This window comes from Dendrobates tinctorius, unplaced genomic scaffold, assembly GCF_039654945.1.
Source record: "Dendrobates tinctorius isolate UK_male_01 unplaced genomic scaffold, ASM3965494v1 ptg000028l, whole genome shotgun sequence".
In the NCBI taxonomy this organism is placed as follows: Eukaryota; Metazoa; Chordata; class Amphibia; order Anura; family Dendrobatidae; genus Dendrobates; species Dendrobates tinctorius.
The window spans coordinates 57,543,940-57,555,950 of NW_027361696.1; the positions used below are offsets into that span (position 1 = coordinate 57,543,940).

The 12,011-nt window shown below is 38.7% G+C and overlaps 1 protein-coding gene across 1 annotated transcript in view; it reads left to right on the forward strand.

The window, feature by feature from the left end:
• The window catches only part of LOC141085010 (cell adhesion molecule CEACAM5-like), a 139,242-nt gene that overhangs the window by 45,186 nt on the left and 82,045 nt on the right, over positions 1 to 12,011 (forward strand). The window contains exon 6 of the mRNA XM_073569935.1: positions 9,711 to 10,064. Within this exon, the coding sequence (XP_073426036.1) occupies positions 9,711 to 10,064 (354 nt within the window). The remainder of the gene's footprint in view (positions 1 to 9,710; positions 10,065 to 12,011) is intronic.

The following is a 12,011-nucleotide window of genomic DNA, read 5'->3' on the forward strand; positions in this document are numbered from 1 at the left end:
GACATTTGGATTGTGTGAGGCCCACTGAATATCAGAGCGCTATGTCACAGGCTCAATGCAACAGGTGTGAAAAAAGTGACTACAGGATAAGGGAGATTTTGAATTTCTGCAGACACTTGTGGACACTGGACACTTGGATTGTGTGAGGCCCACTGAATATCAGAGCGCTATGTCACAGGCTCGATGCAGCAGGTGTGAAAAAAGTGACTACAGGATAAGGGAGATTTTGAATTTCTGCAGACACTTGTGGACACTGGACACTTGGATTGTGTGAGGCCCACTGAATATCAGAGCGCTATGTCACAGGCTCGATGGCACAGGTGTGAAAAAAGTGACTACAGGATAAGGGAGATTTTGAATTTCTGCAGACACTTGTGGACACTGGACACTTGGATTGTGTGAGGCCCACTGAATATCAGAGCACTATGTCACAGGCTCGATGCAGCAGGTGTGAAAAAAGTGACTACAGGATAAGGGAGATTTTGAATTTCTGCAGACACTTGTGGACACTGGACACTTGGATTGTGTGAGGCCCACTGAATATCAGAGCGCTATGTCACAGGCTCGATGCAGCAGGTGTGAAAAAAGTGACTACAGGATAAGGGAGATTTTGAATTTCTGCAGACACTTGTGGACACTGGACACTTGGATTGTGTGAGGCCCACTGAATATCAGAGCGCTATGTCACAGGCTCGATGGCACAGGTGTGAAAAAAGTGACTACAGGATAAGGGAGATTTTGAATTTCTGCAGACACTTGTGGACACTGGACACTTTTGGATTGTGTGAGGCCCACTGAATATCAGAGCGCTATGTCACAGGCTCGATGGCACAGGTGTGAAAAAAGTGACTACAGGATTAGGGAGATTTTGAATTTCTGCAGACACTTGTGGACACTGGACACTTTTGGATTGTGTGAGGCCCACTGAATATCAGAGCGCTATGTCACAGGCTCGATGGCACAGGTGTGAAAAAAGTGACTACAGGATAAGGGAGATTTTGAATTTCTGCAGACACTTGTGGACACTGGACACTTTTGGATTTTGTGAGGCCCACTGAATATCAGAGCGCTATGTCACAGGCTCGATGGCACAGGTGTGAAAAAAGTGACTACAGGATAAGGGAGATTTTGAATTTCTGCAGACACTTGTGGACACTGGACACTTTTGGATTGTGTGAGGCCCACTGAATATCAGAGCGCTATGTCACAGGCAGAAATTGGCGAGTGTATCACAAACTACAAGATGTATGTAGAATTGGGCAGAATAGGAATCTCCCTAGAGTGTAGGTCTGTAAGAACGGAACAAGTCCTCCACTTATCCTTCCACAGTGACACACAGATAGCTTCACTGTGGCTGTGATAACAGTCGTTACACGGTACTGTGTGAGGAGCGTACACCGCTGTATGGTGTGAAAAAATGCATGCTCAGTACCTCAGCAGGACAAAAAAAAAAATTGGGATTGCTTTTAAAAAAGCAGTTTGCAGAGCAGTGGGGAAACAGCAATGCAGCTGTCAGGAAGCCTTAGAAGGCAGCCTAACAACCAACACCGCTGATCCACCACAATATAGCCTCCCCTTGCACTGCACACTCAGTGGCTGGTGTGTTGTACAGGCAAAATCGCTAGCAGCAGAAGCAGTTTTTTTTTCTTCTTCCCTGCCTAACGCTCTCCCTACAGAATCAGCAACCTCTCCCTATGCTAAGATCGGCAGAAGTAAGATGGCGGTCGCCGTGCACGCCCTTTTATAACCCCTGTTACGCCCACCAAAGCAAGCCAATCACTTGCATGCCCTTCTGAAAGATGGTGGTGACCCCTGCCTATGTCATCACGTTGCCCACAGTGTCCATGGATCCTGATTGGCTGAAAAAGAGCGCAAAACAAAGTTTTGAAACGCGACATTGGCGCGTAAGTCGCCGACCTCGTGGCCGACCTCATCCTAGGGTCGGGTTTCGTTTCATGAAACCCGACTTTGCCAAAAGTCGGTGACTTTTGAAATTTTTCGACCCGTTTCGCTCAACTCTAGTTGCAACCATATTTGTATGGACGACAGTTTTCCCTCCTAACGGACCATAATCCCCTAGTCTGGCTTAATCGGGTCTCTGGAGACAACGCCAGATTGCTGCGGTGGAGTTTAGCCCTACAACTTCTGGACTTCACCATCCACTACAGACCCGGCAAACAAAATGGTAACGCCGATGGACTAAGTCGACAAACGGAACTTGTACCAACCCCATAAACTTCGGTCATCCCCAAACCGATCCGTTGACGATCAGACTGTGTATGCCGATCGTGTCGCTGAAAAGGGGAGCCGTGTTACAGAACCACTCAGCACCCAGAATATGTTGTGCAGTTATATGTATGGATAATAGGTTCTATGTGAGATGCATGTCCCTATTGCATCAGCATTCCCCTTTTGTCCGCCCTCCCCCCACCTTTGTAATTTCCACAGTAAACATCGGCAGGCTCCAGCCACCTGCGGCTTTTGTAATGCATGTCTGGCCTGACGCTTGTTTTTTGGCCTACCCTCTGTATCTGTGTGATATATTCTGTGTCCTATGAGTAAAGTATTGTCAGACTGGAAATATATGGAGAAGCAGTGATCTTTTATATGCACCCATGCACTCATAGGAATTCCAGCCAGCGTCATTCATTCAGACTCCAGCCAACACAGAGCGGACCTCCGAAAACACGGGGTGGTACTGAAAGAGGTACCCCAGCTTGGGTAGACCCCGTTACATGTAGTATGTATGTATGTTGTATGAATGTAGTATATATGTAGCATGTATGTAGTATGTATGTATGTTGTATGAATGTAGTATGCATGTATGTTGTAGGAATGTAGTATATATGTAGTATGTATGTAGTATGTATGTATGTTGTATGAATGTAGTATATATGTAGCATGTATGTAGTATGTATGTATATTGTATGAATGTAGTATATATGTAGCATGTATGTAGTATGTATGTATGTTGTAAGAATGTAGTATATATGTAGCATGTATGTAGTATGTATGTATGTTATATGAATGTAGTATATATGTAGTATGTATGTATGTTGTATGAATGTAGTATATATGTAGCATGTATGTAGTATGTAGTATATATGTATGTTGTATGAATGTAGTATACATGTAGTATGTATGTATGTTGTATGAATGTAGTATATATGTAGTATGTATGTATGTTGTATGAATGTAGTATATATGTAGTATGTATGTAGTATGTATGTATGTTGTATGAATGTAGTATATATGTAGCATGTATGTAGTATGTATGTATATTGTATGAATGTAGTATATATGTAGCAGGTATGTAGTATGTATGTATGTTGTATGAATGTAGTATATATGTAGCATGTATGTGGTATGTAGTATGTATGTATGTTGTGTGAATGTAGTATGTATGTATGCTGTATGAATGTAGTATATATGTAGTATGTATGTAGTATGTATGTATGTTGCATGAATGTAGTATATATGTAGCATGTATGTAGTATGTATGTATATTGTATGAATGTAGTATACATGTAGCATGTATGTAGTATGTATGTATGTTGTATGAATGTAGTATATATGTAGCATGTATGTAGTATGTATGTATGTTGTATGAATGTAGTATATATTTAGTATGTATGCATGTTGTATGAATGCAGTATATATGTAGCATGTATGTAGTATGCAGTATGTATGTATGTTGTATGAATGTAGTATACATGTAGTATGTATGTGGTATGTAGTATGTATGTATGTTGTGTGAATGTAGTATGTATGTATGCTGTATGAATGTAGTATATATGTAGTATGTATGTAGTATGTATGTATGTTCCATGAATGTAGTATATATGTAGCATGTATGTAGTATGTATGTATGTTGTATGAATGTAGTATATATGTAGCATGTATGTAGTATGTATGTATGTTGTATGAATGTAGTATATATGTAGCATGTATGTAGTATGCAGTATGTATGAATGTTGTATGAATGTAGTATACATGTAGTATGTATGTAGTATGTATGTATGTTGTATGAATGTAGTATATATGTAGTATGTATGTATGTTGTATGAATGTAGTATGTATGTAGTATGTATGTATGTTGTATGAATGTAGTATATATGCAGTATGTATGTATATTGTATGAATGTAGTATATATGTAGCATGTATGTAGTATGTATGTATGTTGTATGAATGTAGTATATATGTAGCATGTATGTAGTATGCAGTATATATGTATGTTGTATGAATGTAGTATGTATGTATGTTGTATGAATGTAGTATATATGTAGCATGTATGTAGTATGTAGTATATATGTATGTTGTATGAATGTAGTATATATGAAGTATGTATGTAGTATGTATGTATGTTGTATGAGTGTAGTATATATGTAGTATGTATGTAGTATGTACTGTATGTAGTATGTATGTATGTTGTATGAATGTAGTATATATGTAGCATGTATGTAGTATGTATGCATGTTGTATGAATGTAGTATATATGTAGTATGTATGTAGTATGTTTTTTTTTTTTACATTCAACACATAGCCGGATGATGGGACTACTACTGTCCCATCATTGGCTAATGTGTCAATCACTGTCATTGTAGCAGGCATCGCCCGATGGGACTTGTAGTCCCATCGGACGATGCCTGCACACACACAAGACCCTCGGCAGGCCCGCACAGACCACCGGCAGCCGGCACAGGCCCCCAGCAGCCGGCACAGACCACCGACAGCCGGCACAGGCCCCCGAGAGGCCCGTACAGACCACTGGCAGCCAGCACAGGCCCCCGACAGCCGGCACAGGCCCCCGAGAGGCCCGTACAGACCACCGGCAGCCAGCACAGGCCCCCGACAGGCCTGTACAGACCCACGAGAGGCCCGGACAGACCCCCGACAGTCGGCACAGACCCCCCGCAGTCGGCACAGACCGCGCATCATGAGGACATCATTTCAGCAGCCAATCACAGCCACAACAGTGGCTCATTGCATTATGGGGACTTCCGATTCCGGTATCCGATATTGAAAAAATATCGGTACTCGGTATCTGAGTTCCGATAGAGCGAATATCGGCCGATACCCGTTAATTGCGGTATCGGAATGCTCAACACTACTGTTGACACTATTTTGGGCACTATTCACTTTAGCATTATTACATATGCTCCTATTACTATGAGATGTACTCTAAATATTGCCTATTATTATCCCTACTACTTGGGAATCTTTTAAGTATTGTAAATGTATTAGAGAGCTTTACCTAAAATTCCTAGATGTGTCCAGCCCTCATGCCTTAGTGAAGAGTGGATCACTCCATGTATTGAACTTTATGAGCACTAACTGTAGCATCTTTGGATTGTCTCATTTATGATAATTTTTGTAGTCATTGTTATTTTCTTATTTTGGACCTTTGTGATGGCATTAGTCTGTAAAATTTTTTTTTTTTTTTTTTTTATACTTAACTAGTTAGTTTTACCTATATCCAGTTCTGCATCAGCTCTGCAGTAGTTTAAAAGATTTCTAGATATTTTTATGTCCTTGCGATGTATTTTTGGGGAGAGCAGATCATTATTTACATTGAACGCCACCAACTCTGATGCTAAGCAATTTTGACTGACACACCCATTATATACATCTTTTTTCAGAATTTGGCTATTAATCTTTGCTAGATCTAATGTGCGCTAGCTTTGTCCATTTGGACTCATATACAATGTTTTATATATAACACTTTTTTAATTTTATTAAATTTTTTGTGGTTACTATCTGGTTGGAGATATTTTACTCTCTGCGTAAATACTTAAACATGTCTATTTGCATTTGAATGTGCATTTGATAAAAAAATTGCTATGGGCATCGAATTTCATAAGCACTAATTGCATTCTAATAAGCTCTATAACAATTTAATTCTCAATTTTGGTTTATATACATGGGTTAAATCTATATGAGGTAAGAACTCCTTTGCTCATATATACTACCTGTTTTACAGGGCATTAGTTTCGCTAAAATTTATCGCTTAAGATGATATTGAATAATAGGGTTTACTCACTCCTGGATTGGCAGATCCTTTTTGTATGTGTGTTCCCATAAAATTTTTAATGTGTATGTGACATTTTGTTAAAATAAAGATTTGCAGACATTTTTTTTCAAGCATATGGCAGTTGCTTCTCATGATAGTAGGGTCATATCATTATCAATTTGGTGCGTCCTGCAACTACTACACATTGTGGCAAATCGTGTAGATATGCCTTAAATGTATGAGTTGGAAATATGCTTTAAACCCCTTTCAGACATGTGCCGTAACAGTACGCACATGTCGGACTCCCCCTGTTTGATGCGGGCTCCGGCAATGAACTATACAGCTGATATGTGCCCGCAAAAGCCATGGGTGGAATCGCTGACAGCCGCATTTAATTTGCGCTTACTAGTAGCTTGCCGGAAATCCCGCCCATCGGTGACCACATCACATGATCGCGGGTCATCGATCGGTTGGCATTACAACCACAGGTCTGCAGCAGACCTCTGTGGTTGTCATTGCCAGTCTGCTATGAGCGCCGCCCTGATCATTACCTGTGTGTAGCAGAAGCAAAGTACTGCAGCTTCTAGACTCCCATGGAGACTACTGAAGCATGCAAAAAGTAAAAAAAAGTTTCTAAAAATATTTAAAAAGTTTAAAAAATATAAAAGCTCAAATCACCCCCATTTAAAATAAAGCAATTAAAAGAAAATCAAATACACACATATTTGGTATTGCCGTGTTCAGAATTGCCCGATCTATCAATATAAAAAAAATTAACCCGATTGCTAAACGGCATAATAAGGACAAAATTCAAAACCCCAGAATTACTTTTTTTGGTTGCCAATACATTGCAATAAAATGCAATAATGGGAGAGCAAAACATTGTATCTACACCAGAATTGCATAAATAAAAACGTCAGCTCGGTGTTCAAAAAATAAGCCCTCACCCAGCCCCAGATCATGAAAAATGGAGACGCTACAGGTCTCGGAAAATGGCGCAATTTTTTAAAATAAACGGGATTTTTGTTTCATCACTTAACTAAAAAAGAACCTAGACATGTTTGGTGTCTATGAACTTGTAATGACCTGGAGAATCATAATGGCAGCTCAGTTTTAGCATTTAGTGAACATAGTAAAAAAAAAAAAAAAACAACAACTGTGGAATTGTACTTTTTTTTGCAATTTCACTGCAATTGGAATTTGTTTCCTTTTTTCCCACTACATGATATGTTAAAACTATTGTGGTTGTTCAAAACTGCAACTTGTTCTGCAAAAAAACAATCCTTCACATGGGCATATTGACGGAAAAATAAAAATGCTATGGCTCTGGGAAGAAGGGGAGTAAAAAACGAAAACGCAAAAACAGAAAATGGCCCCGGGGGTTAAGGGGTTAAAGTAGCACTCCCATCAAAATTTTTATACTTTGAATATATTGTAATCATATTATATAACACTGTGTACTTGCAATTCCTCATTTTACCTTTCTATCCAGCTAATTCTTCCCTTTCCCATTAGGATAATGACATCACATGATTAAAAACTGACTTGCTGAATCCTTCTAAGCTCTACGTAGTAACAGGAGGTCAATTTTATCTGTATGACTCATGAGTCACTGCTAAAGTCCCGGACATGGGGAAGAAGGGAGCAACTGGTTCAGGACAGTTGAAGATGGGAATGACACATGCAGGGAAAAAGAGTATTCCTGTTTCTATATAAAGCAGAAAAAAGAGAAGAATTAGCTAGGTAGAAAGGCAAAAATGAGCAATTGTAAGTACACACTGCTATATAATATGATGACTGCAATATAGTAAAAACATTGATGGGAGTTCTACTTTAAGGTAGAAGGCTCCCAGTGTAAGTCAATTAGAGACCTTACAACATTACCACGGGATGCGTACAATAAATTGCAATACAAATGTTAAAGTGGAAGTAAAAATGAAATTAAAACAAGTGACTTACAGCATAAAGCCTCGTAAGATAACCTCTCTCTAGCAGATTTCTAAAAAACGTCTACTATTTATACCTTAAAACTGAAATGGCAGAAATTATCTACATGCTGTATGAATATCGTGTGACAGCTAAAATCTCAAACAGCTGCTAGGTTTGATCATAATGATTGTTATGCATAGCACTTTTGTTGCCTTAATTAATTGAATTATTTAATTAGCTTTTTTTATGAAAAGATGGCAAGTCTTATTTTTGGTCATCAGCTAACCAAAAGGATTTTAAAACAAAAGAAACACGCTAGAATTTCTACTCAAACATGTTTCCCTACTTCATCAGGGGTTGGAACATTAGTGTGACTGACCTTTAGGCCAGAGGCACACTACAGCGAGATACGGCCGAGTCTCGCAGGTTAAAACCAAGCTCTGGCACCGGCACTTCGGAGTGGAGCGTGCAGCTCCATGTATTGCTGTGCGGCTGCATGCTCCGCTCCGGAGTGCCGGCGCCAGAGCTTGGTTTTAACCTGCCAGACTCGGCCGTATCTCGCTGTGTGTGATCCCGGCCTTATACTGATGTCACTTCCCCTGATGAAGTTGCTGAGGTGGCGAAACATTTTGGGTAGACAATTCTAAGGTGTCTTTGAGAGGAAAATTGTAGTGTGACGCTGTCACAATGATATTCCAACCACTGGTGAAGCTGCTAAAGTGATTAAACTTGGTAGAGGTGGGAACAATTCTAGTATGTGCTTTTTTTTAAAAAAAAAAAAAAGTTGTTGGCTAGATGACAACCAGGTATAAGTTGTCATTCCAAGCAATAGTCTTTTTCAATAAATGTTCCAATGCATGAAAGCAATTATGATGATGCCTAGCAGCTATATGAAATTAGAGCTTTCATGGAATTGACCTTCATGTGTAAATAATGTCTATGATAAATTTTAATTTATAAAAGTCATTGGTGAGTTTGATCTGACACTCGGATAAATATCAAATAAGTCTCCATTCTTTTGCGCAGACCACTCCGCCCAAGGAAAAAAAAAATTTAGACGTGAACTATCCCGTAAGCTATCATAGATACGACAGCTATCCGCAAAAAAAGTATAGAACCTATACATGTAAAACTGATGTGTAAATGGGCCCTAATATTCGTAAAGAGTCTGTCCTATGAGTTTAAACATTTTTTTGCATTATTATTCATTCATTTCTCCTCCCAGATCGCCATGTTCCTTCCTAGGATTTTTTTTGATTATGTAAAAATAAGATACAAAAACTATATAAAAGTCAATGAAAAAAATCCCAAAGAAAAAAATACTTTTTTTCTTACAATATAATTTATCTTGGAGCAAAATAAAAAAATACATTGCTAGTATCTGATATGAAAATGTTATTTATACCAAGCAATGAATGGGGTAAAAAAAAATTAACAACGGTAGTGTTGTTCCCCGTTTCTCCACCCCCCCCCCAAAAAAAAAAATCTATACTCAAATATGTCAATTAAAAATACAACTTAGGTTGAAAAAAACACAGAACTCAAAAATATTGCAAAACAAGCAACTTTGCAAGCTACTGCTCATTAATTTATCAATTTAGTAAAATCTGTAATATTGTAAGAATAAAAGCACAAAATACAGAGAATGTCACAAAAATCTGGCAGAAGCAGCTGATAAAAGATTAATATTCCTACCACTGATGTAAGGTAAGTCAGTGATTTTGAGTTGATCTAAAACTATAAAGAGACTGGTGAACTTTTCTTTTTTAGTTCTCGTCTTCACGATGGATGCGACCATTGGACAGATCAGTATCCAGCCAATCCCTCAGTATCCGGTTTTTAATGGATCTGTCACCCTGAACGTTACTGGGATTACTGAGAAACTTTATAGGTACAACTGGTATAAAGGACCAAATAAAAATGATGAGTATGAAATCTTGAAATATGTTAACAGTGCCAAAAGGCCATTAAGCTTTGGACCATTGTACAATGACAGGGTCATAGCTTTCGTTAACGGATCATTACAAATCAATAATCTTCAAATCACAGATGTTGGAAATTATATATTGAGATTACGGGGAGTGAATTTATCAGTGAACCTACAGATGATCCTGACTGTCTATGGTGAGTTTATTTTCTAATTCTCGGACACTGTAGTAGACCATCATAACAGCTGGCTCTTGCACGTGTGTGTGCCATAGTCAGTGTACTAACCACTATTAATGTCTACTAGTATTATTTGCAACATTGGAATGTTGGAACTTTTAGATCTCCTTTAAGACCTAAAAAGGTAAAAACCTATATAGAAGCTCCATGGACGTTCAGTGTACTCACAGATAATATCCCTCAAAGTTTTAAAGTTATCGAGGTGTCTTCTTAATTTATTTCCATATTTTTTTGGATAATTGGTCTATTTGCCCATACATATCATCAATGTAACCTTTCAACATTTAAATGTGAGCAGTAGTGACAGTGAGCTGTCCGAACAGAGACCAAAATTTAAAGACTGAATTTTTATAGAATTCTCAAAAATGTTACTTTATCAAATTTTGCATGTTGACCTAGACACAATGTAAAAATGGCTGCATAGCAGAATAAAATATTTATTTTTTTATTTTCTCCTCCCCATAGAAGAGTTGTTAGCAATAAAAGGATTTGGCATCTAATAAGTTAACTTTTTTAAGTCTAAGTGGATGTTATCAAAGTTTAGACTGGGGCGTGTACTTTTTCCACCTGTATGAACATTGCTTAATCATAAGCAGGTAGCAACATAGCAGAAAAATAACATGCCACCACCATAGCTTAGGTTTCACAGCAAGAGATATAATAATACAGCTCTGATTTTCTGGTCTAACCTTCTGCATGATTAGGAAGTACAGCTGAGTTTAGCTATGCCACATTACAAAACCTATTATCAGCTTTCCTCATCTCAACACAAACAGGTTGCTGTACATCCCCTCTACCTGCCCTGCCTGTCCAGAGATGAGTCACACTAATGTCTGTTGTGTTCAAGCAACTTTTGAGCATAAGAGACATAAGTGTTATTACTGATACAGCTCTGGACAGTTAGTGTAAGGGAATGGGCAATACAGCAAAGCTGAAATGTTAGGAAAGGAGGAGAGCTGATAGAAGGGTTTGTAATGTGACAGAACTAAACTTAGCTGTGCTATCCTTCCCCTAGAGTGACTTTAACTGAAAGGTGTGATTCATCTGTACGCTAATCTCCCAGTGCATTCAGGAGGTTAGACCAGGAGATTAGAGCTGTATGATTATATCTCTAACACTAAGAAACCTGTGTTTTTTTTGCCAAGTTGCTACCTACTTATCATTGGCAACTCATACAGCAAGAAGTATATGCCCCAGTGAAAATTTATATCTTATAACAACTTGAACTTAACAAATGTTAACTCATTCAGTGCCAAATACTTTGCCAATTTCTCTGCAATTGAAAGGTGAACTAAAAAAAAAGCTAACACGATTTATTCTGCTCTTGTGCCACTCGTTCATCATTTGTCTAGTTCGACATGAAAAATGTTGGTGAAAGGCCCTCTTTAAACTTAGCTTTTACAAATTTTATTAGTTAAACTTTATTTTTTATCTAAATAAGGCTACTTTCACACATCAGGTTTTCGGCGTCAGGCGCGATCCGGCGTCGTGCCGGAACGCCGGATCCGGCAAATGTTTCGTAAAACCGGATGTGACGGATCCGGTTTTCTGCCGGATCCGTCTTGTTCTTGACAGACAAAACCGGATCCGTCTCATCCGGTTCATTCGTTTTTCTATCCGTTTTTCGACGGATTACGCCGGATCCGGTTTTTAAAATTGACCCTTGTGGCTTTCCGAACGGGATTGGCTACTGGAAAACTATATATAGCATGTTCCTACAGCCCTTCTTTGACAGGTTGTAGAGGAGAAAGTGCAGGTTGGAGAGAAGAGCAAGTTACTGGCGAAGATGGATGTTGTCATTGGAAATATTACCACTAGAAGTTCTGTGACGGTTTCAGTAATGAGGGACAATTTTGCACTATACTTTATGTCACCTCAAGGCAGAGTACACTGGCAGGATGACAG